Source organism: Haliotis cracherodii, unplaced genomic scaffold (genome assembly GCF_022045235.1).
Source record: "Haliotis cracherodii isolate W230 unplaced genomic scaffold, xgHalCrac1.p SCAF_7, whole genome shotgun sequence".
Lineage (NCBI taxonomy): Eukaryota > Metazoa > Mollusca > Gastropoda > Lepetellida > Haliotidae > Haliotis > Haliotis cracherodii.
Window position 1 is genome coordinate 16,214,684 of NW_027266330.1, and position 27,241 is coordinate 16,241,924.

The 27,241-nt window shown below is 41.1% G+C and overlaps 2 protein-coding genes across 4 annotated transcripts in view; one reads left to right on the top strand and one right to left on the bottom strand.

The window, feature by feature from the left end:
- Positions 1 to 26,993, top strand: part of LOC139447686 (high affinity choline transporter 1-like) — a 28,364-nt gene extending 1,371 nt beyond the window's left edge. For 2 of the 3 annotated variants that reach the window (XM_071229121.1, XM_071229120.1), the window contains exons 2-10: positions 7,178 to 7,365; positions 9,785 to 9,892; positions 10,891 to 11,046; positions 11,625 to 11,773; positions 22,156 to 22,281; positions 22,835 to 22,988; positions 23,878 to 23,991; positions 24,763 to 24,869; positions 25,782 to 26,993. In XM_071229121.1, the coding sequence (XP_071085222.1) occupies positions 7,194 to 7,365; positions 9,785 to 9,892; positions 10,891 to 11,046; positions 11,625 to 11,773; positions 22,156 to 22,281; positions 22,835 to 22,988; positions 23,878 to 23,991; positions 24,763 to 24,869; positions 25,782 to 26,333 (1,638 nt within the window). In that variant the 5' untranslated portion in view covers positions 7,178 to 7,193 and the 3' untranslated portion in view covers positions 26,334 to 26,993. The remainder of the gene's footprint in view (positions 1 to 7,177; positions 7,366 to 9,784; positions 9,893 to 10,890; positions 11,047 to 11,624; positions 11,774 to 22,155; positions 22,282 to 22,834; positions 22,989 to 23,877; positions 23,992 to 24,762; positions 24,870 to 25,781) is intronic. The other variant, XM_071229122.1, reaches the window with a different exon arrangement.
- On the bottom strand, positions 12,994 to 19,985 carry LOC139448212 (uncharacterized). Its single transcript, XM_071229731.1, has 2 exons — positions 19,921 to 19,985; positions 12,994 to 19,128 (listed from the first exon to the last, which is right to left on the bottom strand). Exon 2 carries the CDS (start codon positions 19,121 to 19,123, stop codon positions 15,392 to 15,394), a length of 3,732 nt encoding a protein of 1,243 aa, XP_071085832.1. The 5' UTR covers positions 19,124 to 19,128; positions 19,921 to 19,985; the 3' UTR covers positions 12,994 to 15,391.
- Positions 26,994 to 27,241: the final 248 nt, after the last annotated feature.

The window sequence follows — 27,241 nt, forward strand, 5'->3', positions numbered from 1 at the left end:
CAGTTACCTCTATCGGATAATGGGTTGTGTTTCATTTGGTTATAACAGTAACTAATTTTGTAATGTGAAGTTTACACGATATTCGGCTTTTCCATAGGACGAGAGGTGGGTCACATGACGTTTTTCACGTGACTGTATTCTTGAAATGACGTAAACACTGACCACTTCCACATTCCTGGGGAAAACCCTGGGAATTCCCCAGTACGAATTGATACAGAAGCGTTGTTTCTCATCATTTAGACCTTTAATTTTGAACGTACCGTCTTAGCATACTCTGGGATAAGTCATAGAGTTTGGTTTGCATGCCCGTTCAAGGATACCCTCGCTACAACCCATCCTACAGGAACCCCCCCCCCCAAAAAAAAAAAAAAAATAAATAAAAAATTCCAAACTATCGTAGTGACAATCTACAGCAATCTATGAATTTACGTTAGTATCTATTTGACACATCTTTACAATCACCTTTCAATGATCGGCCAATTGATCAGTGATGACAAAGGCTTGAAATCGCCACAGGTTAATTAACAACTTCGGAAATATCTCCCGTTACGTTTATCGTGTCGGTCATTTTGACCTCTTGTACTTGATGTAAATGTATTTCGACGCTCTGTCATTGTGATTGACTTACTGAGGTAGTTCTTAACAGACCTTCTCATCTAATGAGGAATTTTTTTAAAATACGTTTCTTGTAAACAAACTATAACAGATGTTGCTCGCTTTTGGGGGGAACTATTTTATTCCGGAATGGCCTGTTAAAGCTAAGAGTAAGTCAAGGCACCATGCGTGTATATGATCTGTTATTATATGTGTTTAACAAATACGGGTTTGGGCGTTAATAAAATACACTGACGCAAGTATATTCTAATCAAATTAATTGGATAATTGAATATGCTTTATTTTACACATTACATAACATCACTACACAAAATTTGGACAGTTGCAGTAACACACTACGGTGATCACATTTAATACCACTTTGAACAGTATTTCAGTTATATCACGGTGTATCAGACTGATGTGGTATAAAAATCCGAAGTGGTTCAGGTCATCCAACGGGTGTTCGCGAAAAAGTGAGCGTAGCCTGCCATACAGGTGGCACCCGTCACAAACACATGCAAGGACAAGTCAATTGTTCACCTGAACAAAGCACGGAAACAAACAATGATGCCCGTCCTCACTATTACCGAGCATGTAAATTATATTGTCCGTCAAAAACATGGAAGAGTATAAACAATATGTTCCTTCAGGTAATACATGTCATACATTTGACAAAATGTATTGACTCAGAGCATTATTGTTGATCACAGCGTATAGACTCGGCATGCAGATGAACTCATCACCCATCCCATTATTGATAATCCTTCTTGAAGATCTATGAAATCAGAAGCTGCTATATTGCGTTAATTTCATGATTTACAGTATTCATGAACATTTCACGTGGGACCAACAGAGGGAATTGTGACTATCGACTATTTTTTTATATTTAGCTGGCTCAAACGATCTATTAGTTTGATTTATTGTTATTGTATCCACAAAATAAGTAGGATGTGAAACCTCATTCCACAAAGGAAGAGACGAAAGCTGAAACTTGGTGAGATATACAGAACAAAGGCAGTTATTTCTAGTTTCTTACTGACTCCTGAGGATACATTTAATAAAACAATCAATGTGTGTGTGTGTGTGTGTGTGTGTGTGTGTGTGTGTGTGTGTGTGTGTGTGTGTGTGAAGAAGAATAAGAATTGTACAGCATAAAAATGGCTTCGTAGTTCGGGTAGATATGTAGAATGCCCGGCCAGTATAGCCTTTGAGACACCACATTTTCAGTCATTAAAATGCGTAAAACATTTATTGAGTAAAAGAAAACACTATAAGTGAGTGAAACAAAAGACATCAGTGCAGGCACACCCAGTCCCCAAACCCCAAATCTGCATGTATCAATACTCATACCTGCCACATCCTCAACCACTTAACTTACTCACACAATAATCTCACTACATGTTCGCCAACCCTTGTATCAAAACGCACTCACGGACGCACGGACGCACGCACACACGCGCACACACATCGCATTCATCTTTCCCTTTTATCCCTACAACCATCTCATTATGTCTACGTCAGCCATCATGGATACATGCGCATGCTTACATACATAATCCATCCTCCCACCATTCCCCAACATCCATCGAACTATAACTATATCCGCCTTCATGTATCGGTATACGTGCTAAGATACATACACCCTCCTACCATTCCCCTAGATCCATCGCACTATAACTTTAACTATAACAGCCTTCATGTATTGGTATTCGTGCTTACATACATACACCCTCCTACCATTCCTGTAACTATAACTATAACCGCCTTCATGCATCCGCACTCATGTTCACATTGCATTGCATGCATCGAATTACACGTTTAAAATATCGTAAATATTTTACAATATGTACATATTAAATATCAGCAAACAGAGAGTATTATAATCCAATAGATTTCATCACAGAAAGAAGGGCAGCCTGGAATTTTACAATGGCATCAGAATGCACTAAGACGTTCAGCTGGTCAGGAGGTGGGAGTTGCGGAAAATTGCGATAAACTTCAGCTTCAGATCTCCATTACGAATATCTAAATTGTGAATAAAGATCACAGCTTGCTATAAAATGTACTTCATTCCTTCAGATTTAGCAATTTCCTTAGCTATAAAATTTATGTCTTAATGCTCATGTAGACAAAGACCCAAATATTTATAGGCATGACCATATTATAGTCCACGCAAATATCTCCACAAGTGATACACATAAGGAAGAAAATGTATGGATGTCAACGTCTTTATTATGAGGAACACAACGTTTCGGAGTAAAAACTTACTCCTTCATCAGGTGAATTAACGTTATGAGGCAGAGAACATATATAATTATGTACCTGTAAGAACAACAAAAGTAAAAAGATAGCAAGGAGGAAACGTAACAAGGGAAGCCAACAGGTAATTGGCGCTAATTATCCAGGCCTCTCGTTTGCCCATTGTCCATTGCCCATTACCAATAATTCATAAGATAAGTTTTGGCTTTAGTTTGTCCATTGATAATCAACCATCAACGTCTATTATATCAACCCTTAAAAGTACGAGAATCTGTACTTTACTGAGAAAGTGTTATCCAAATATAACATTTGTTACATTTGACCACGTTCTTAACGGCATTGTGTGTTCGAAGCTTTCGGCCATGGGAGCCGTGCCATTTTTCACTTGTCAGAGGGGTACTCAAAGTACGTGATCTGGACTAACAGTTGTCTGACTTTTATTTTTGGTGGAAGCGTCGGTGGCTGGATTAGATAGCTGACTTTGTGTGCTGGTGATTGGGTGCCTCACTCACAGTGTAGTTTCAAATCCCGGACGGGCATCTGTACTTTACTATGAAAGTGTTATCCCAATTATAGTGAGTGAGTGAGTGAGTATGGTTTTACACCGCTTTTAGCAATATTCCAGCAATATCACGGCGGGGGACACCAGAAATGGGCTTCACACATTGTACCCATGTCGGGAATCGAACCCGGGTCTTCGGCGTGGCGAGCGAACGCTTTAACCACAAGGCTACCAGACCGCCCCTATCCCAATTATAACATTTGTTGTCAAGAAAGCACAATAAATATATATTCGGCTTTGGATGGGTAATAATATCACAGACATTTACGGATATTGATAACGACTTGAAGGAGCTTCGTAACGCAAGTCTTCTCAATTCAGGGATTGGTTACTCAAAATGTGTGTGTGTGTGTGTGTGTGTGTGTGTGTGTGTGTGTGTGTGTGTGTGTTGGCGAATGATGAAACTAAATTTGCGTCACAATCATTCTGTCTTCTTTCATTTGTCATCTGAAATAACATCCATTCGTGCACTTGTGCTTCCTACTCAAGTTACCAAACACACCCTGTTTACACACGTACAAGGTATATATTACGCTGAGGAGAATTTACGATTATACTTTGATACGTTTAACTGCTGGCCTGCTATGCAATGCCATATTTCTTATCGCCAGGGATCACACTTGTGAAACCAGTCTCCCTCAAGAAGACGTCTGATTAAACTCTTTGCTTCGTCAATGCTTCGTCTAGCCCACTAGCAACGATACAATGGCGTACAAAGACATTTTAATATCACTCCTGTGTACTGTGAAATTGCGACCCCCGTGTTCCTTAAGACGTCGTGTGCACGTCACCTGTTGTGAGACACTCATTGATATGATGCATGTAGTATCGCCTAAGATACCCGAAGCAAATATATCTCCATCGAATAACCATTTCTTGTTTGTTTCATTGTTAACCACTATTATACATGGGTGTATACTTACTTTTGCCCGGCAGTTTACACAAGTTACAATTACTTCCCAATCGTTCGATCACTGAGACGATTGGAACATGGTGATCGCAATTACAAATTGCACAGTGAGGTGAAATGGGGTTTAACGTCGCGTCCACGATTATTGCACTTTTATAGCGATGTGCATGCACGTGTGTGTGTGTGTGCGTGCGTGCGTGCGTGTGTGTGTGTGTGTGTATGCGCGTGCGTGCGTGTGTGCGTGCGTGCGTGTGTGTGTAAATGTGGTTTTGTTGGATATAACATAAAACATTCATCTTGAGCGGGATGGTAGTTCGAGTTGGATAAGCATGTTAACTATGACCTTCGTAAGGTGGAGAATGCCGCGCATGAATGTATCAATGAGATTCCCAGGTACATGGGGCCTTTTCGGCAGGAATATCCAGACAGAGGAGACTTAAATGGGGATCGGGTGAACATAATGTGGTAGATTGTGTGTCATCAAACCGGACAACTTTGGTGAGAGTGGGGGGATAGATGATGGATTTAACAACAAGTAAGGTCATCTTGAGCAGGACGGTTTTCGTAGATGGATTAGCATATGAACTATGATTCTCTTTAGGTAGAAAATAAAGATCCACGATTTTCGACCTGGTAGAAGTGTGTAATCAAACCGCACAGCATTGGTCTTTGATTGACTGTGGCGTCAAAACAAACTCATTCATATACTTGAGCTGAATGTTCATCCTAATTGTTATGGATAGTCACGGAGCCGTGATCCAGAGAACAGGGTGTCATGAGATAAAAATGAAGTAATAATAGGATTACCAGAAAACGGGGTATAACACCCAAGCCAATAAGCTTCGCTTAGGAACACCAGAGTAAGTCAGTACAAGATTGAAAACTGCCCCATAATTATGTATGACAGGCTAGTCGGGTATTGCTACTTGTATATGTGAAAACAAAGTTATTAAAATGAATAGCAAAACTGATGAGAGTCACCAATAAACGTGTATAAGTGTTATATCGTCACTGCAAAAATAATGAGTGTTTGTCTTTAGTATTAACATTCAAATACGTGGTATCTGTATCAGCGATATTGTCTACGTTCCACTCAGCGTTAGGCTTACTATCTCGTAGTATAAATGTTGCAAGAAATTGTATTTCTGAAGACATCACGATAGTTTTTACGATGCATCACGTCTGCACTAGCGCTTGATAACAGCCTTGTGTTTGTGTTTCAGTAGTTTAAATTGCTGCTCTTGATATTGTTGATTAAACTTTGAAGAATATAAGGTTATATGAGTGTATGACTTTAGAACGGTTACATGTTTTAATGTATATCTGATATTCATATAGGATGACATAAATAGAACAATGAGTAGTACGTCCAGATTAGTGTATAGGCAACATTTAATAATTAAATTCAACATATTTCCTTTTAAGTCTTTTTTCCTGACTTAAAAGTAAATGAAAGAACACAATCGTCCGGAATACAATGTGTAATTCTGGTGCAGTTCCATGTGACTATAATCCCGTGAAGATTCCGGGGTGGAATAGGTCTTCAGCAACCCATGCTTGCCGTAAAAGGCAACTATGCTTGTCGTAAAAGGCGACTAACGGGATCGGGTGGTTAGGCTCGCTGACTTGGTTGATGCATGTCATCGATCCCAATTGGGTGGATCGATGATCATGATATTAATCACTGGATTTTTTTACAGACCGCCGTCATATAGCTGGAATATTGCTGAGTGCGGCGTTAAACAACCAACCAACCAACCAACCATGTGACTATATAGCATACAATAAGCTTTCGGGTCCCGTTTGGATCGGTTTGGGTGGCAGCTAAGATATCCATAGAATAGGTTCATCTCGGAATTTCCCATATAACTGGGGCTCCTGGGGTTACTTGTTTCTTTCAAAACTATACAGTTTTAGAGACTAAGCATTAGTCTGAATAGATATCACCAGTATGGAATTTGAAACTAATCTGTTTACAGTAATAGGACACTGCTTAAGTGTCATGTACAAATGAGAAGTGGAATCCCGTCAATTAGGCGGACGAACCTTAAAACTATAAATAAACATTAAAATAAGCAATATCGGGAAAATGTATATGCATATAATATCTGGCAATATACACCAAGATCACCTTCTTCAAAAATAAGTTTTAAAAGCCGGTTGATATTCGTTTGCGTACTTGACGATTATATAACTTTTGAAAGTATAAATCCTTTTCCTATAGACGTTCCTGAGCCTTGCGCTTTCCTATTTTTTTTTACTAAAATTATTACCGTTATCATTGTATTTGTTAATGGGAAATGCGTGTCGATCAAGTACGTGCCATAAATTAAAGCGACATTGTACGATTCCGAACTTATCACGAGACTGTGTTGATGAATCATTGTCAAATAGTGGTGACATAGTGGAAACAATACGCGAAATCGCGAATGCACAGAACGGAAAATTCGGACAAGGCATTAAGCAATCCGCATGCGCAGAACGATTGATTTCAATACTTCCGCTAAGCGCTTCGAGTACAGCGTCAAACTCGGGCCTGTAATCTAACACGCGAGAACTGACCAATCAAATCTGAGAAGTAGGAATACCGGTGGACGCTGTTGCTTGATTGACAATGTCAATCAAGAAAGGGAGGAGTTTGATGAAATCGTTCTCTCCCAGTATATTCCGATGTCAAATAACGACGCTATTTGGACGGAAAAAACGATGGTCGGGAGGCGTCCAAATAAAGTAGTTTTTCCGTCCAATGACCATATACGGAAAAAACGACGTTTTCGTGTTTGCAGTGAATTACCTCCCTCGATCACTCACTCTGACATAACTTACCCCCGAGTTTGTTCAAATTTCAGTTCATTTACGTTCAAGATGGAGATCAACGTAGCTGGTCTGGTCGTGCTGATTGTGTTCTACGTCATCATTTTGGTGGTCGGAGTCATGGCGGCGAAATGTGTAAAAATAGACGAGGAGAATAAATCTGAAATGGCCTCAGTTGCTGGTCGTCAACTCTATGGCGTTGTTGGCATATTCACCATGATAGGTGAGGAGATATGCAATACATTTATGTTCCATGAAACCATAAAGTGATAAAATTTAAACTAGTTTTTCCTAGTCAAAAGTGTCGTAACTGCCTTTAGGCGTCCCGTGCGACCCTGCTACAGTTACTAAATGTATTGCCGTTCCTGGTCCTTGTGGTCAATTAAGCCAGGACATTGCCCTCACCTTGTCCACCACGGCTCGGCTCCGTCAAGGAGTGATGGGCCTAATGACACTTACTCCAAGTTGTCTCTATCAGCATTCATACTCACATAATAAAGAAACGCAACACCAGTTTATACTCACATAGTTTTACTTACTCTCAGCCCATCTATCAATACAGAACAGGATCCGACTGGCCAGGCTCGTCACTAGCTGGGGGAAACTGAGAACGATCGGGATTCGACTCGATCGACTGCAAACCGCGCTTTTCTTTCCTAATGTTGAAGGTATCATTTTATAGTGTTCGAGCCTGACCTGTCCTTGTCACATGTCTCAATACCTCCATTTGATTCGTTACAAGTTTAGATCTGACCATGAACTCATGTGTGTCGCCATCGGAAAAATACCAAAAGCCTACGTGCCAGATTGCTCATCTCTCTATTGATTCTGTGACTCGCTCCGAAGCTCCCAATGGCTTATACCTTGTAATTCCCCATTTGTTTCATTAACTCATGGACGATAGCCAGAGACCAATCCAATGATAAATGTGAAATGTCCAGAATACACTTGTGATAAATGTGAAATGTCTTTTCTCTATTGATTCCTTTCCAACTACAAGTTCTGTCTCGAACTATATCTAATGCAATTCCTAATTGCAGCTATAATGGTTCTATTTATTATCATTCGTTTCTGAGATGCATTTTTAACCTTATAACAAAAGTAAATGTTATAATATAACTTGAAATACGTTATAACCATGATGACATAGGCTACATGGCTATGCAGAATTTGATCTTTGTTCTGTGTACATAAAGTACTTGCCAGGACAGATCAGGGCGGTTATATCCGCCGTCATATAGCTGGAATATTGCTGAGTGCGGCTTTAGACAACAAACAAACAAATGGGGCGGCTTGTTGTCGTTTTCATGCGTATTGCTGTTCTTTCCCTTTCAAAATGAAGAATAAAAATAACCAGATATTTGAAAATTCCATTACAAACACTGGCTTTCCTTGTGAAAATTTCATAGACGGCTTGAGATTAGTTTAAACACTCGAAACGAGAATTTACGCCTCGATCCTTTTTGTACCGGGGTGCCGTTTCACGAAAGCCTCTTAGCGCTACGACACCCAATAAGTCTCCAATATCAGCCGAGACGGATTCCACAGGCGTGGAGGCGTGGAGGCAAATTATTGATGGAGATTATACGAATGGATCAGTGGATGTGCGAAACGGCTAACCATGTTCTGTAGTACCGGAACCACCCGCCACTCACCAGATTTTCCTTGAACAAATACATGTTAGTAAGTAAGAAGCTATTTAAAGGTCATAGTATGGGATAATGCGCATCGTGTTGATAAATGACGTGTCAAATTTAGTCAATTCCTGAATGACTTAAAATGTCAAGAATGGCTCCTTAACCTGGACTGATTTCGGTACACCAGATGCCGAACCCTTTTGAGTGGCATCTCGGATGCCGAACCCTGTTGGGGGGCACAGGTTGTCCAGTCGTCTAAGGCGCCGCGATTCGCTGTGCAGATTTGCGTCCCTTGGACACGCCAGAAACCTATGATTGTGGGTTCGAATCCCGGTTCGCCCCGATTATGTTTCTAGGTTTGTCAGCACCATACCCGTGCTCGTGGGTTTCACCGAAGTGGTAAACGTCTGAGACCTGCATCACTTCGGGCTTTCCGCCCACTTTAAGCTGGCACGCAGCGATATAACTGGAATACTGTTAAAAGCGGCGTTAAACCCAATTCACTCACTCACCGAACCCTGTTGAGTGGAATCCCAGGTGCGGAACCCTAAATGTTTAAATCAGTTATTTTTCTTTTGTTACTCACTTTAGTCCGTCAACAATCATTATGGCACAGATTTTTTCACAATTAGTTTCATTATTGACCTAACTAGAAATACCAAGTGATGGTTGACGGACTGTAATATAATGACGCTTTTTTTCTAAATATATAAAAATTATAATTCATTTTAATCACAAGGGGCAATTATATCAGTTGTATCACGTAATTAAAATACATGGAGTCAAGAGACACACCTGATGTCACATCCTTCTGTTCATCGACAAGAAAACACACAGTGTGATCTGTTCTTGAAAAGAAGACCAGTGTAAAATCTACACCAATACACAAAAACGCAAATCGCTACAATAGCGATATCAAACAAAACAGTTTACTAAAGAAACACACACAAAACATAACGATTTTCATGTTTACAAAATGACATGTATTCGGTGATTGTCTTTCAGCTACCACCGTTGGGGGTGGCTTCATAAACGGAACAGCGGAATCCATAGCAACAGGTGGTCTTGCCTGGACGATTTCCCCCATGGCTATCTTTGTGGGTCTTGTCCTGGGTGAGTTGACTTATCATCAGTTACTGCAACCAGCTTGTGTTGTGTCGCATCTTCTGCCCAAACTGTTAACTATGTGCGTAGTGTATTTAACACATGCTATGCATAATGATCTCCAAATTCAGCATTCCGGGGTAGAATAGGTCTTCAGCAACCCATGCTTGTCGTAAAAGGCGACTAACGGGATCGGGTGGTCAGGCATTCTGACTTGGTTGAGGTATGTCATCGTATCCCAATTGCGTGGATCGATGCTCGTGATATCAATCACTGGATTGTCTGGACCAGACTCGATTATTTGCAGACCGCCGTCATATAGCTGGAATATTGCTGAGTGCGGCGTCAAACAAACAAACAAACAAACAAACTGATCTTCAGCAACCCAGTCTTGTCGTAAGAGGCGCCTAATGGGATCGGGTGGTCAGACTTACTGACTTGTTTGAAGCTTGTCATCGTATCCCAATTGCGTAGATCGATGGTCATGTTGTCAATCAATGGGTTGGCTGGTCCATACTCGATTATTTACAGACCACTGTCATATATCTGGAATACTGATGATTGCGATGTAAAAACAACAACAACAACAACAACAACAACACAAGTATGTGACAGAGATCCTCATGTACCGCCGTGCCACTGTTCAACTCAGCTGACACAATCATGTGAATAATATGTCTTTTCCGGCCCTTAACACTTTGTATCCGGATCAAACCCGGTAGAAACCATAAAAATGTTGCTAGAAATAAATATAAGTAAGAATTAAGACGCCTTGAGAACAAAACAGTAGTTTATGACAATACGTAAACAGTATATTCTGTCGAACAGGTTGTGCCACCTTGCACCAATTTCTGTTTGATTTGTAAAGTTCAGTCTTTGTATTCTCCAACCCTGTTGCTGGACTATAGTTCAAGGTGGTGCAAGACTCCACACGTGTTCATCCTTGCCTACCACACTAATGTTAAGTTCAGACACTTTATAATACTGAGTTCACATCCGGTTCCTAGGGGGCATAATATATGCAGGACGCATGCGTGAAAGGAAGTACGTCACGATGTTACAGCCAATCGAGGAGTGCTATGGCCGCGTGGTCGCGTGCCTCGTGTACCTGGCTTCGCTCTGCGGTGACGTCTTCTGGACCGCGTCCATCCTCAACGCCTTGGGTAAGAAGTTTACCGCAGTCAGCTATGGCGATATATCAGATAAATGGAAGTTAAATCTAGTCAGTTGTATTTAATGTCAAATGTTGGAAACGATCAGTCTAGGTGCTTGCACACATCGACACAAATGTGTATATGGAGTGAGTGAGTTGGGTTTAAGAATATTTAAACCAAACGCAGACACCACGCACTCAAAGACCCCAACTGTCGCTCATTTCTGACAGATGATAACATCAACATGGCGGAATGCTAATTTCCATCACAAATAAAGATAACAAAATGCAATTTGGATAACTTCTTGGAAACAGTTGATGCATATATTGCCCACCATATCCCATGTAAGTAAGACCATATTTGTCTGTAAAGGTTTCCCATATAATAATGATCTTGCCCATTGCCCACAGTCCACTGTTGGTGTGACTTGCATCATCAGTCAGTTTTAGCTAATCCTTGCTTTGTTGATGGCATAAATAAAAGCCTTCACATATGTGAAGTTCATATAAGATATCCTATATTAATACTTTCTTCCTGGAACACTCATGAATTATATATTATTATTTTACTTATTTGTCTCTTTGCAGGCACCAGCCTGAGTATAATACTGGGTATCAACGTGGAGACGGCTATTGTGGTGTCCGCAAGTATCACTGTCCTCTATACCATGATTGGTCAGATGATATCAGTTGCATATACTGACATAGTACAACTAATTCTGATCACCGTCGGCCTGGTATGAACAATTCATTCTCATTGACGCCAAAGACCCAGGTTCGATTTCCGACATGGGTGGAATGTGTGAAGCCCATTTCTGGTGTCCCCCGCCGTGATGTTGCTGGAATATTGCTAAAAGCGGCGTGAAGCCATAATCATTCACTCACTCATTCTCATTGCAAATGCCTTCCCACGGCTCATCAGTTCAGATACACTGCCGGGCAAAGGAAAGTATACACTCATGCTTGATGGTGGCTAAAATTGAAACAGACAAGTAATGGTTATTTGATGGTGATGTATTTTATACGGGTACCATAGTTGTGTTTTGGACCTCACGTTTGCCGTGTTTCGGCGACTGTTTTAAGCGAAGTATTTTTTTTTTATAACGTTTGTAATGTTTTGGTCAAAACCAGTTGTTAAGCGTATACTATATTTTGTCTGGCGGTTTATCTGACCATCATCACTAACTTGTGCTTGTCGTCGAGGTGATCTGTTGTTAATCTTTCTTTTTCTGAATTTGAATGTGCTGTTTGGGTTGGGATTATCAATCCTTCATTCATACAGTATTGTCTGATTGGGTCAGCTACGATGCCACCGTCAGGTTACGTCAATGCTCGTTCAGTCGTTCATGTGCAACCACTCGATCAAACAGTGTAACCATTTGGTTCATACGAAAAGTATCAAGTGTTTGGGGTCTATTCTGGCCAGGAATTATGTTGATTGAACAAAGAAACATTACACAGATACCTCTAGAAACGTATTCTTGTAAGTGAGTGAATATGGTTTGACGCCGCAATATTTCAGCAATATCACGGCGGGGGACACCAGATATGGGCTTCACACATTGTACCCATGTCGGGAATCGAACCCGGGTCTTCAGCGTGACGAGCGAACGCGTTAACCACTCGGCTACCCGACCGCCCCGTATTCATGTAAGAGGTGACCAAATGAATCGGTGGTGAGGCTATGTGACGAAGTTGATAGAATGTAGTAGTTGTATATTTGACAGTTTGAGGACAGTTTTCCCCATGTTAAACTAACGGCAAAAACCGAGCCTCTTTAGCGAGCCTCCCAAAGGGATGCTCGGGAAAAGCCCATGACGTCACTTAACAGGGAAACACCTCTCTCTCTGATCTAGGTCACCCCTCGGGCTGCAGCCGAGCGACTATGTATTTTTACAAGAGTGACAAACATCTCATCTAAATATAAACGACAAGAGTATGCGACTTCTATGTACAATTTATTATCCCCAGTGCATTCAGGTCTGATAGAGTCGAGGACCTATCTCACACAGACCTTTACAATACTAAACTATTTTAACATAAGACGGACATATATTATAGTGTATTTACATTATCTACATCACTAGCTCTAACTCACGAATTGCATTTCTTAGGCCAATGAAGCCATTTGACAAAATATTGTTTATTGACACCCTTGCCACGGGTCTTCAAGATGGTCTCTATCTTCCACATATCATCGGCTCCAACATCTACTTTCTGTAGTTCAGACTGATAGAAGGTTCCCTGAATATCATCTCCATTGTAGTCCTTGAGATAATAAATGGGCAGTCCCCCTCGTAATATCCTACGAGAGATGGTGAATATTATATATATATTCCCTGCTGAATATATTCCTCAGGTGAGATATTCTAACTTGATCTCCCAGCTTGAAACGAAATACTTTTTGGCTTGTCTTCCTGTTGTTCTTTGTCTGCTTGGGCCAGTACATTTTCCACCAGATGTTAGTTTCTTGGTTTTCAGTCACCTTGGAAGGAGGCATACCTATTGTTCTATGATAAGTATGGTTATAGCTGTCGGCAAAGGACTGTAGCTTGTCCACATAGACGTAGGACTGTTTATAGGTGAAATATCTGTAGAGTTTGGTTTTGATGGTCTTCAGTACACGTTCAGCTACAGCAGCCTTGGTTTCATTATTGGTCAGCAAATGTTGAATGTGTCTGCTCTTTAAAAGCTGCTGAACTTGTCTGGCACGAAACTCTTGACCTCGATCAGTACGTATTCTTGTGGCTTGTCTCCCTTCTTTGAATATATCTTCTAGAGCTTCATCAACAGTCTGACCTTTCTTATCTTTGAGTGGGCTCAGCCAGAGATACTTGGAGAACACATCAATCACTACGAGGTGTAGGAGACTCCCCGATTGTACTTGTTAAATGTTACCATGTCCATTAAATCAGCTGACCACTGATCATCAATGCCAGTGACAACAATCCTGTTCCTAGCAAACGATGTTCTCACAGGCCGTTGAAGGCTGTAAACTTCTTGTCTTTGTATCCATTTACGCATTTTGTATTTGCTGAGAACAAACTTGCCAACTTTCTTCACATATCTGTATAGTTTATCTGGTCCAGCAAAACTGGCAGGGCTTTGTGGATTGTAGTAGATATCTTTAAGATAAAGTTCCCAGGAGACCATGATGCTCACAACAACATTGCTGAAATGATCGATAGAACCTAATGTCGCCGTATATATACACCTCAGGCTTCTTCATCTTCACTGTCAGATTTCTCTTCAAACTCAAGATCTTCAGCTTCAGATAAGTCCACATGTGACAGGATGTCTTTAACTTTGGGTTTCATCCACTGACTGATTTTTACATCCATTTCTTCTTGATCTGTGTCAGGGTCTAGGGCTCTCACTTTCTCCAGGATAGGTTTGAAGAGAGGCCCATTTCCAAAATAGCTGACATAACGTATAACCCTTACAAGTCTTTCTAGAAAAGTGGCTTCCCAGCATTCCTTAACTTGTTTTCAACCCACCTCTCACTCTTCCCCTGATCTTCATAATCTTCTTTCTTCTTCCAGATATCTTCCTTACATACTTTAAACGTTTGTTCCCATATGTTTTCAAGACCTTTCACCTCTCTGTCTTTATCGACATCTGTGGTTGCCCTTGTATAACTATGTATATCTTGATCTTCATGATCCATAGAATCTATTTTAGGTCGTTTTCTCAAGGGTTGCCCCTCATTCTCAGGACACCATGTCTTGACATGACGCTGGAGGTCATGTACATCTTGAAAGACGAGACCACAATCATCACAATCAGGCATGTCTGAGAGCTCTTTCTCACACGTCTGTTCACTTTGAAGGTCTGGCTCCATATGAACACAATCAGGTTTCTAACTTTTGGGTTCAGAAAAGCATCCTGTTCCAAGTTAGCAGGAATTCCTTGTATAAATTCCACTCGTGGGTATACAGTAGTTTTAATTTCGTCGTACAGAGGTTGTCAGCGTCGATAGAGCCAAAGGATATGTTGTTGGGTAGGTTGTGTGTTCATATTGTTTAGCAGCTGTTTCACAAGGTAAGTTTTCCCACATGTGGTAGGACCTGACACAATCATCGTAAATGGGTGCTGGAGAAGCTTTGTTCGAGCCGGAGTGGGAGCCCATGGAGCAGGAGCAGGAGCCAGCGGAGCAGGAGTAGGAGCCAACAGAGCAGGAGCAGGAGCAGGAGCAGGGGTAGAAGACCCGTGGATTTCTTTATAATGACGTCTCATATTAGATGGTTTTGAAAATTTCCTCACACAGAGTGGACATGTGGTAGACAGTTGCAAGGCCATGTTGCCTCCTCGGTGTTCAGGGCTTAGATGATGACATTCCAATGGCCTGAGACTATTTATAGGGAAATACGCCAATGTCCATAAGCTAGACTGGCAACTCCACCCTCCAACAAGTATCGTTTGTCATCAAAGGGACTCAGTCCACGTTTGTTGAGCTGAATGTTATATAGCTCATGTCCAAAGCTCCTGATCTGGGTCATGGTTGACATGTGAGCCTCTCTCTCAAACAAGCATTGTTTGTAATGCGCATGCTTGGTGTGATGCTTAATCACACACTTTTTTACACCCTTGGCTGTTTTCTTTTCAACCAGCGACTCCTCCTTTTCATAGACAAGAGAATACATTTTGGATTTGAGACCTACAAATTCTTGGATGGGGAGACCATGGGTCTCATCTTTCATTTTGCCTAAGACCTTCTTGTTCTTGGTGCTATAGAGAGGATGGTCATTGTGATACTCTGAGGTATCGAATAGATCCCGGTCCTCCAACATATCTGCATACACATCGTCTGTCTGGATGCTATAACACAGAGAGTCTGTGTCTGTGAATAGCAGCTGAGCTCTGGCACCATACTTGAGCTTGATAAAGTTGTAGTGGAAGTCATACATGAGAATTTTGGAGATGTCAAGAATACTGAAGCCCGCATAGATGGGTCGGTTGAGATAGAGTTTCTGTTTCTTCAGATGAACAGCAACCAGATTTTCATTGAAGATCCTGAACGCTTGAAAACTGGGTTTGGCTATCAGCTTCTGAGCTCGCTTGGGTCCTTGCACTAGTTTCACGTCCACTCTCTTCCTAAGATTCTCCATGGTCTTGCCAAAGACGGCATTGTTCATCAGTTTCCAAAAATCTTTCTCGAAGTCATTCTTAGCCTGTTTTCTTCGTTCAGTATTGAACTCTATGTAAGCCTTTAACCAGCCCTGCTGTTGGAACTTTAGAACTCGATGAACTTTGCTTAATTTCATTCCCAAAGACAGATAAAACTTTAGATTTCTATAGTGAAGAACATATTTCTGCTTTGGTTGCAAATTGGGAATGAGCTTCTGAACAGCTTTGATATCTTTCGTGCACTCAGACTGCTTCTCTGCTGGTCTATTCTCTTTATTTTTATCTTTATTTTCTCTCAGGTCATCCTCCAGCTTTCTTTTCAAATTCATGGCAAAAGGGGATAACATATCATCTGTAACTCCAATAGACTCTGGCGCTAGGGGGTAATCATTATGATGGTCATGGAGTTCCTTTGGATAGTCCAAATCCACTTCCAAAATGTAGCCTTCTTGAGCATTATCAAGGACCTGCGTCACATCAGGAAAGTCTTCAGTATGGACCCATTCAAACCCAGAAACTGGCAGAGATTGTGACATAGCCCATCCATACAAATTGTTGGCGTCTAGGTACAGGATATGGTTGTTAGGCTGTTCAGGATTGTAACCAGGGACATTGGGATGGTTAGCTTTTGCATACCGATGACTGATCATGGAGATACCACCTCTCAAGCCTTGCTCCACAAAGAGATGTTGGTCAATATCTGTCAGTAATTCTAGTTGGACTCCTGTCATTTTAAGGGCAGCAAGCCAGGCAAGACCGGGAGAGGTGTAGAAATGGGCGGGGTCTAAACCATAGGCATCCAAACAGAGGTTTCTAAAATTTTCAAAAACATCTGCTAGAGCTAACACATCTGTCAAGACATAGAGGTCATGATATTGCCCGAGGTTTTGAAGGCCAAAGGCATCCCATACTGCTTGTGCATGATTATAATCTTCTATGGAGACATCCTCTCCAGAAAGGGAGCTATAGAATGCTTCTTTAGGGGGTAAAGTGGTCTCTGAAAATCTCTGTTCAGAGTCAAAGTATTCATAAGGGTATACTTGTTTTCTCAAGAGCAAAGGTAGTCTCTCTGGATCAAACTGTTGAGCCATGTGATTGAATTTAGCAGGTCCTTCCTTGGCCAGGTTTTTCACTAACGTCTCCAGGGAGGAATTCATAAACTGATAGGAGTCAATGAAATCCATACACCCTAGGGAGAAGGAGATGTATTTTTCCATGTTGTTGGGAATACAATTGATCTCTTTGTTTTGGATTTTCCCGATGGCCTGCATGATGAGATGGCTATCATAACCCCGAAGGTTATGGAAGACCACAGGAATCCTTCCCGTAAATTTGTAATGCTGGTTACAAACACTATGGGCAGCTCCCCGAAATTTTCCTGTCACATGACAGTGGTCTCGAACCGGTTTTTCAGAGCCCAAAGGTTTTTGACAGATGTGACAATGGGTAGCTTTCTTGAAGTTCTGCCAATCACATCCAGTCATGTGAAGAGGCTCACCTTGCTTGAATTTCTGAACTATATCCTCCTGTTCTTGGATCATATAGTCTACAAATTTTTCTGCTGCATCTAGACCTCTGTGTATAACAGGTGGTTTGGAGTGGTCAGTTGTGAGACCCACTACTTTGTAAGCAAAACCACATGCAAGATGCTTGGTTAGCTTTTCAGTAGACGATAAGTTTGGATCTTGAGCACAGCTGGAGATGGGGACCTGGAGAGACTCAAAGTCAGCAAAAAGAATGTAGGGTGCCTTCAGTTGTTTCTTCACATGTTTTAACTGATAGGATAGCCATTTGTCTTCCTCTTTTGGAAGCTCAACTCGCTGGGGTCCATGGGTTTGACAGTAGGGTATGTGACTCTGCAGTAATTTCTCTTTGGTAAATCCATGGAGACAGTAAGGACAATAGAAGGCTTTCCCATCATGCTTGGTTCTGCCTGCTAAGAGACGACTCATGTTCTTGATCCAGCAATAGTGAGTCTTCTTTCCTTTAGATATCAAAAGTAGGTTGACACATCTCTCATGTTGTTCCTTGGAGATGTGGAGGGGGAACACCTGTCCTTTCTCATAGCCAAACACATTGATAGAAATCTCGTTTTGAGACTCAAATTTGGGAATATCTCCTAGTTTAACTGGGAAGTTGATCCCTTTGAAATTCAAGTCCCCAACATATGGTTTGTACTTGGCTATGCGTTCAGCATGATTCTGTACATTGTGTAAGGCAGCCAAAACTGACCACAGGAAGCATTTCTTATCTCTGTTCTTTACATTGATGATGGCATATTTAGACCTCAGTTTGATGGGGAGAGGGAGGTAGCTGGATCCTCTTAAGGGACGATATTTAGCTGTATGGATGATCAGATCCAAGACCTTATCCACAGTCCAGTTGCTACCCTCTCTCTGATATTCGATGAAGGAGGTATATATCTTCTTAATAGACCCCCTCATCCCCTCCTCAAGATCTTCCCACTTGAGAGCTGTCTGACACTTGCCTCTAAAGACAGGCTCAGCTGTGTCAATCATATCACCTCGTCTCCGGGTCATCTTGACTTTGATGGCCAGGTACCACTTCATAGCTCCTTTCTCTGTGACGGCTTTCTTCAAGATGGACTTTACTTCTTCAAAATGAGACCTTAAAAATGTCATGGGGTCGTATTTTGCCACACCTTCTCCGGGAATGGTATATACTTTCATGGTGCCCTTCAATGCTTCTTGTCTACAAGGATTATCTAGTTGGCGCTGCTCATCATCAACAGCCCCACCCCCTATCTGCACATGCTTAGCAGGTGGGTGCATTGATTTCATATGTCGCTGCCAGTTGTCTTTTCTGGTGAAGTTTAGCTTGCACTGATTGCAGTTATACTCCTGAGATCTATGGCTGGTGCGCTTATGTCTATTTAAACTTTGGCTTTGGGCGAATGTTTTGTCACAGATCTGACAGGAGTACATCTTGTTTGGTGCCATGATATCTAAAATAAATAGAAACAGTATATGAAGTGATATTTTGTTTATCATAACAATTAAATATTTTTATCATAATAACTCCTGATCATCTGGTCATCTACATGAATAATATTAGAGGCTGCAAGATTAAATCACTAAACTATATAACAATAGAATTTTTCCATATATTTAATAACATACCAATATGTGTATAATCATTATAGTAACTGTATTAAATTATATACATCTAACATAATACTTAATACTCAAAACCAATGACCACCATATTTATTTATATCAGACGAGTGCAGATGTCAACATAGATAACCATTTGACTATAATATTATATATCATAATAATGATATATTCAGTGATTTTATTAATAAATAATATACGTATATTTTGAAAGGCTTAATGAGTGAGCATTCCTTTAAGCTATGGTCTCTTATTAAAATATCTATAGCAACATTGATGTTGTCATCAAATGTTTCAGCACTTCATACGAAACACTAACATGTTAATCACTTCCTATAATAGCACCCTTACACACCTAGAGCTGGCTTTGATGTGTCTATTCAAATATGCATAGCGAACATTGAAGGCCAGGTTCTGCATCTTAGAACGGGGCTAGTCTATCATTTCCATGACTGACATGTCTCCAAGTGGTCCTAGACTGACCTCCGTATGAGTTATATAATTACACCTCCATTAATAACTCATACAGTCGGGCACACAGCCAGCAGTCGGTTTCTAGGATGATGTTTACAGGCATAAGTTTTCTTTAAAATAACCTTCATCTTAACACTAGTTTCCTACACCTTTATCAGGCTCGATACTCGGGCTGTTAGAAATCGGCTCAGTCACTTTCTCAAGCTCCGTCAGCGTCGCTGTCTTCTGTCTGAATGGGAAAGACGAGCTATGCGTGTTCCCTTATATAGTCACTTTTGGGCGAGTCCATTTCAACCAACCTATAGATAAACTACGCTGTGTATAGATACAATACACGACTGCCTATGGCAATACAATATAAGGGGTAGCAGGTTGTGCCTAGCTCGTGGCTAACGCTATGTTTGGGCATGACTAGACTATGAATTACCCCTCTATTGTGGACTCGACTACTCCCGATGACGAGTTGTGGCTATTGTAGACTGATGGGCGAGTTTAATTCAAACACCTTATACATAAAATACATTACTGCCTATGGTGAGTCAATGTGAGGGGTTGCAGGCTATGTTTAGCCCATCGCTAACGCTGTGTTGGGAATGAATGCGTAATAAATCACCCCTCGTTGAGGACTCGCTGATTCATTCAGGTTTGAACGTGTCCCAACAGGTCCCAACAGGTTTTACTACACTTCGCCGCCTTGTTGTATAACCATATTGGATAAGTGTATGCGACTTACTTGAATAAATTTTATATATATAGTAAAGCTGTTGAGGGAATCAGTCCTAAAACAACGTATGAATCTGTAAGCAGTTAACTTTTGTCCCTATACATTCACTTGTTGACTCTAAATTTAGCTCCGATTGCACAATACCATGAAATATCCGAATCTCACTGTTGAACTGCTAGGTCAACAATTAGATATTCATTGTGTATATAGAGGTCGTTTTTATGTTTTATGTTTTGCTTCATGCAGTGTTTGTAACGCTAGATTACATAGAGAGATTTGTCACTCTTGTAAAAATACATAGTCGCTCGGCTGCAGCCCGAGGGGTGACCTAGATCAGAGAGAGAGGTGTTTCCCTGTTAAGTGACGTCATGGGCTTTTCCCGAGCATCCCTTTGGGAGGCTCGCTAAAGAGGCTCGGTTTTTGCCGTTAGTTTAACATGGGGAAAACTGTCCTCAAACTGTCAAATATACAACTACTGAATGTCTTATTTCCTGACGGCTTGGGACGTTGCTCATTCTTTAACCCCTGGTTTGTATGTTCTAGACTGGGTTATTTATTGGTCGTCGTGTGGAGTATTGCTGACACGAGACCAAACTGAACCGGCATCAAAATATAAAAAAACAAAACACTTGGTGCAACCATCACATAGTTTCAACTCATTCATTTGGTCAACTCATACAAGGAATATTCACGAGTTTCATAAAAATGAGTATTACACGGAAGCTCGTTCAGTATTTTGTTAATTACTTGCCGTTCGTAATTTCTCAAAAACATTTCACTGTCGTGTGTGAATAGGCAGACATCTACGCCATTCACAGCTTACTCAAATTGCGTTTAATAGAATAATACTTCAAACAGGTCAAAAGTTGACACTTCTAAATTTAGAACCATACAACGGCCCACCTTTAGAACTTAGGGATCCGTTCAACAAAGCTATCGTAGCGCTAAAGTTATCTTAACTCCCATACTTTAACATAGACTTACGACTGTCGTCGGCTACTATCGCCTTGTGGAATGCGGCCTTGCAATCACAAAGTCTACAATCACGTCAAAATGACCTATGACGTAATTTGTGAAACTTTGTTGCAAGATTAACCGTCAAAACCATACCATGTGACGTCAGCCTAGCAACAATGTTGCGGGTGTCATCGAGTGTGCATAAGCTCCTCTCAGTGACCTATCATCTCTACACGCAATGTCATTGTCAAGAGCCCGGGGATGTTTGGAGTTGTCAATATTTATCGGTGAAACTTGTCCCCGCAGTACATATGCAAGTGCTTTGGTATTACACAATGTGTTATACAGCTGTATGTTCATTAAACAGATGATCTCTTCACGGTTAAGAAATATAGATATATATGGACTGACCATATTGGTGTGGAGTACCTAGAGTTGAGATTAATGATACAAAAAGTACCTTAGTAATACACAAATATCTCGCATGCTTTTCCAACCATAATACAATAAATTTCGTCTTAGGATAGTGTGAAGTTTGAGAGTTATTTGTACAAAACAGCGTGTACATTTTCTGGTATGGTGGATATGCACGGTAATATGATGTTAAAATGTGAGTCATAATGTTGCCATAGACAATGTCATGTTTTTAACCACTTCACAGCCACTATGTTATCGGTCATGATGTCATGATGTCATGATGCAGGTGCTTGCAATTCCATTCGTGGTGACGGACGAGCGTGTGGGTGACGTCAGCACCACGTCAGACGCATGGCTTGGCTCTCTGGATGGCCGACATGCTGTGGCCTGGGTTGACCTTGCCCTTGCTATGGTAGGTACAACATATATGCTATTGTACAAGATAGATGTATTTGTCGAGATGCACAAAAATCTGATTGTTCGAAACATTTGATAAGAAGCTCGGAAATGTGTTTTACTTACATGTATATTGATTTAACAGTGAACGTAACCCGTGAAATCCGGGCAATAGCAATCAGCAATAGTTCAGCCATATGGCGGCGGTCTGTAAATAATCCAGTCTGGACCAGACAATCCACTGTTTGACATGATCACGAGCATCGAGCCACGCAATTGGGATACGATGACATGCATCAACTAAGTAAACGAGCCTGACCACCCGATCCCGTTACTCTCCTTTTATGACAAGCATAGTCGCCTTTTACGGCAAACATAAGTTGTTGAAAACCATTTCTACCCCGGATCTTCGCGGGTCCTTTATGAAACTATGTGCCTGTTATATATGACCGTATTCCTGCAAATATACAATAGGAAACTTCAAACACCATCCCCGACAGGCATATATATCATCGGACTTCCTGCAAAAGTACAAACAGAGACGAATATATTTCCATTGCCTGTTGCAGATATTCGGCACTATTCCCTGGCAGTCTTACTTCCAGCGCGTGTTGTCAGTCCGGAGTGTTAGAGAGGCCCAGGTGCTGTCTGTCCTGGCGGGAATGGGAACTCTGGTCCTCGCTGTGCCCCCTTTCCTGATCGGTGCCCTCAGCACGGCCGCTGGTATGCCAAGTACTTTTCAATAAATTAACAGAGCACCTTTCATTATATAATGGTTACCATTGATGAACCACCATTAGCGCTGGTTCAGCACTATTCCAGGGCAGGATCTTCCCACATCAAGCTGACACGCCGTGATATAACTGGTTGGTTGTTTGGTTTGTTGTTTAACGCCGCACTCAGCAATATTCCAGCTATATGACGGCGGTCTGTAAATAATCGAGTCTGGACCAGACAATCCTGTGATTGATATCATGAGCATCGATCCACGCAATTGAGATCGATGACATGCATCAACCAAGTCAGCGAGCCTGACCACCCGATCCCGTTACTCGCCTTTTACGACAAGCATAGTCACCTTTTACGGCAAGCATGGGTTGCTGAAGACCTATTCTACCCCGGAATCTTCACGGGTCGTGATATACCTGGAATAGTGTTCAAAACGATGATAAGCCCAACCCAACTCACGGCGAGGTACACTGGGAAATGTTAATTACCCATGTGGGATACGATGCTGGACCTCGGTGTGAGGATCACACGCTTTAACTACTTGGCTACCTTACTGACCCCCGTTGCTACAGCTTGTTGTACAGCATCGTTGGAAGTATTGAGAGGAATCCAACGGAATAGATGACAAAGGGTGTGGGCAGTGTACACAATGATTATAAGAAATATCTCACACGACACTATCGGAAGAAGGTTTTTAATATTAAAACATTTTAGTTCATATATTTGTATAGTCCTGGTCACAATCGGGCATAAATTATACAAGTATAAAAGATATGGACATATCAGTTCCAGTCGTTATGCATTAATGTATTCACAAAATGTATATGTATTTGTATGTTGCATATTATATTTGTTATTGTCGGCCTTCTTGCATCTATTTCAGATTGGTCCAATTCAAGTCTGACTGGTGGCCTTGATCCTGTGAGTGCCAATATGAGCAGCATGATACTGCCTCTTGTCCTGAAAGAGTTCACGCCAAGTGCTGTGTCCATCATAGGTACAACACCCAAACGATGTGTAGTATAGCACCTAAACATCGGGAGTAGTTCTGGAGGAAAAAACCTATCTAAATATTTGGAAGCAATATGGTATGAGTGAGTGAGTGAGTGAGTGAGTGAGTGAGTGAGTGAGTTAAGATTTAACGTCACATCGGCAATATTTCAGCCATATAGTGACGAGCAATATGGTATGAACATTTAATTCAATCTTTATGTTTGGAGATGACCGCAATATGCTAAGTCGAATTGATGCTGATATGCATGAAAATTTGAATGTGACGGTTTAACGCCGCTTTTAGCACTATTCCAGCAATATCACGGCGGGGAACACCAGAAATGGGCTTCACACATTGTACCCATGTCGGGAATCGTACCCGGGTCGAGCCAACGCTTTAACCACTAAGCTACCCGACCCCGCTAATTTGAATGTAGATTTGCATGGAATTGTATTGGACTGGAGTTGCTTTGGTGTAGGCTACCTGACCAAATAAATGATTCGAAAACAACCCCGTAGTGTCAAGGTTTAAAATGTCTTGTTTCTGTCTTGTGCCTCGTCAAACGAAATATGTTGTTGGTGCCTTTCATGATTTAGTTTTGCGATGACTGACAATGTAATTGTGTGTTGATTTGATAATAATAACAACCATATCGGTCAGGAGCGAACGGTAATTATAAGTTCCCAGCATTTAAGCTGTTGATACAGGTTGTACTTGATTGCATGTACTGATGTTTATATAGGATGTTTGATGTACATATGATGTTTCGGTAAGGTCTTGGGGCGATCTCAGCTGCAGTCATGTCTTCCATGGACAGCTCCATCCTCGGCTCCAGCTCCATGTTCACCCACAACGTGTACAGGACGGCCATCAGGGCGAAGGTAAAGGAAAGCGACAACACCCGTTTCATATTCACAAGAAATCTCTTCCAAAAGCATTGTCGATTGTACGATTCGAACTAAATCAATAGCATGTGTTTATGATTCATTATGAAAGAGTGATGACACCAGGTATTCGCGAAAAGATAAGCGTATCCTGTCCCCACAGGACATTCATTTCCAATGTGTTGAGTGCGTAACGCTTATTCCAAAATATCCAGGTGTTTTAATGAATACCAAAGAATAATTCCAAATGTGGATTCTTTTGGATTGCATTCGTTTACTTTAAGTCGTTTTTAATTGCTTTGGGTTGTACATGGTGATTGGCACTGTTTATTGTTCATGCATGTGGCTAATGTGGGAATAATACATCATACGAATATAACAACTTAAGCTGATGTCAGTATTTAAAGTATGGTGTGGAACCTCGCTGCGAAAAATAAAATAACTGAAGCACATTTCTATAAGACATATTTAAATATTTTCTAGAACGGGTTTGCGATTTGAACGGCTGTTCTAGCATTAGCTTAGACTCATATACCTATATGTAACAGTTTGTTTTGTTTGTTTGTTGTTTGCGTGGATCAATGCTCATGATGTCAATCACTGGAGAAATATTCCAGCTATATGACGGCGGTCTGTAAATAATCACGTCTGGACCAGACAATCCAGTGATTAATATCATGAGCATCGATCGAAGAAATTGTGATCTATGACATGGATAGTCACCTTCTACGGCAAGCATGGGTTGCTGAAGACCTATTCTACCCCGGATCTTCACGGGTCACATGTAACAGTCAAATTACATCTTGATTATAGTTGATGGAAAATGACCCGTCAACACTTGTGAGATAATAACTATCTGACAAAAGTATTCACACATATTTAATCCCTCAGTGCTCCTCTTCATTTCAGGCATCAGAGCAAGAGTTGATGTGGGTTCAAAGACTATCAATCTTAGCAATCGGAATCATAGCCACCGTGCTCTCCATCTTCGTAAGGACAGTGTGGGGACTGTTTGTCTTAGCCGCCGACATTGTTTTTGTGATTGTGTTACCTCAGCTGACATGTGCCCTGTTCCTCCCAGCAACGAACGGATATGGCGGGATTGTGGGATTTACTCTCGGCACAGTCTTGAGGATTGGTGCTGGTGAAAGCTTCTTGGATCTCCCTCCATTTATATTCTACCCATTGTATGACCATGACGTGCCCGAGCAACTGTTTCCATTCAGGTCATTTGCCTTTGTTGTATCGTTACTCGGGTTGATAATAATTTCTTACATGATGAAGTTCTTGTTCGAAAAGGAAATTCTTCATCCAAAATATGACTTTCTCGGAGCTCTAGATTCAGGATGTGTGGACATCACCTCAACATACACAGACACAAAAAGTGGACTCGCGCTTGACAAAGTTCATATGCCTGAGAAATTACCTGCTACAGCTAATGACATCGCAGTTGTGTCATGAGCAAACCTCCGACACAAGCAGTGATGTAAATGATGTTCAGTGAATACGCTCCAAAAGTCCCAAAGATACTTTCTTGAGACTGTTCAGATATGAACACACAATTCACATTTTTAAGGAAGTCTCGTGTTTAAATTAAAAAGAAACACATTTCATTTTACTCCAAATTAATCAAAATTGCGTCAAAATATAAGAAAATGTATAATGCATGTTTCTGTTTGATTGTTCGTTGTTTAACGCCGCACTCGGCATTATTCCAGCAATATGACGGCGGTCTAAATAATCGAGTCTAGACCAGGCGATCCAGTGATTGACATCATGAGCATCGAGCCACACAATTGGGATCGATGACATTCATCAACCAAGTCACCGAGCCTGACCAGTCGATCCCGTTTGTCGCCTCTTAAGACAAGCATAGTACGGCCTTGTACGGCCTGGGATGCTGAAGATCTGTTCTACCCCGGAACTTAACGGGTCGTATTATACATTCAGTGAAATGATCACAGTAGGGATTTAATCCAAAAACCAACGTGACCTTGCATGACTAAGTAACGCAACTCAACACACCTATATCACTGTCACCAAGCAAATCTTCCGTACTAACCAACTTATATAATATCATATAGTCACATATTAAATATCCATGTTTATAATCATTTTGTTTAATTTGTATGAATGTTTGTTGATAATAAACACTTTCTGATAAAAATACCCGATCAAATGTTATTTTCTGTATTGACAATTTTGTTCACCTATCCTTTGAAATCCTACGAGCAGTAACTTCCTTTTCACGTAAAAAGACATAAAAACGTACAGTTGTTTGGTTTGTTTGTTGTTTTTCGACGCACCCAGCAATATTCCAGCTATATGACGGCGGTCTGTAAATAATCGAGTCTGGACCAGACAATCCA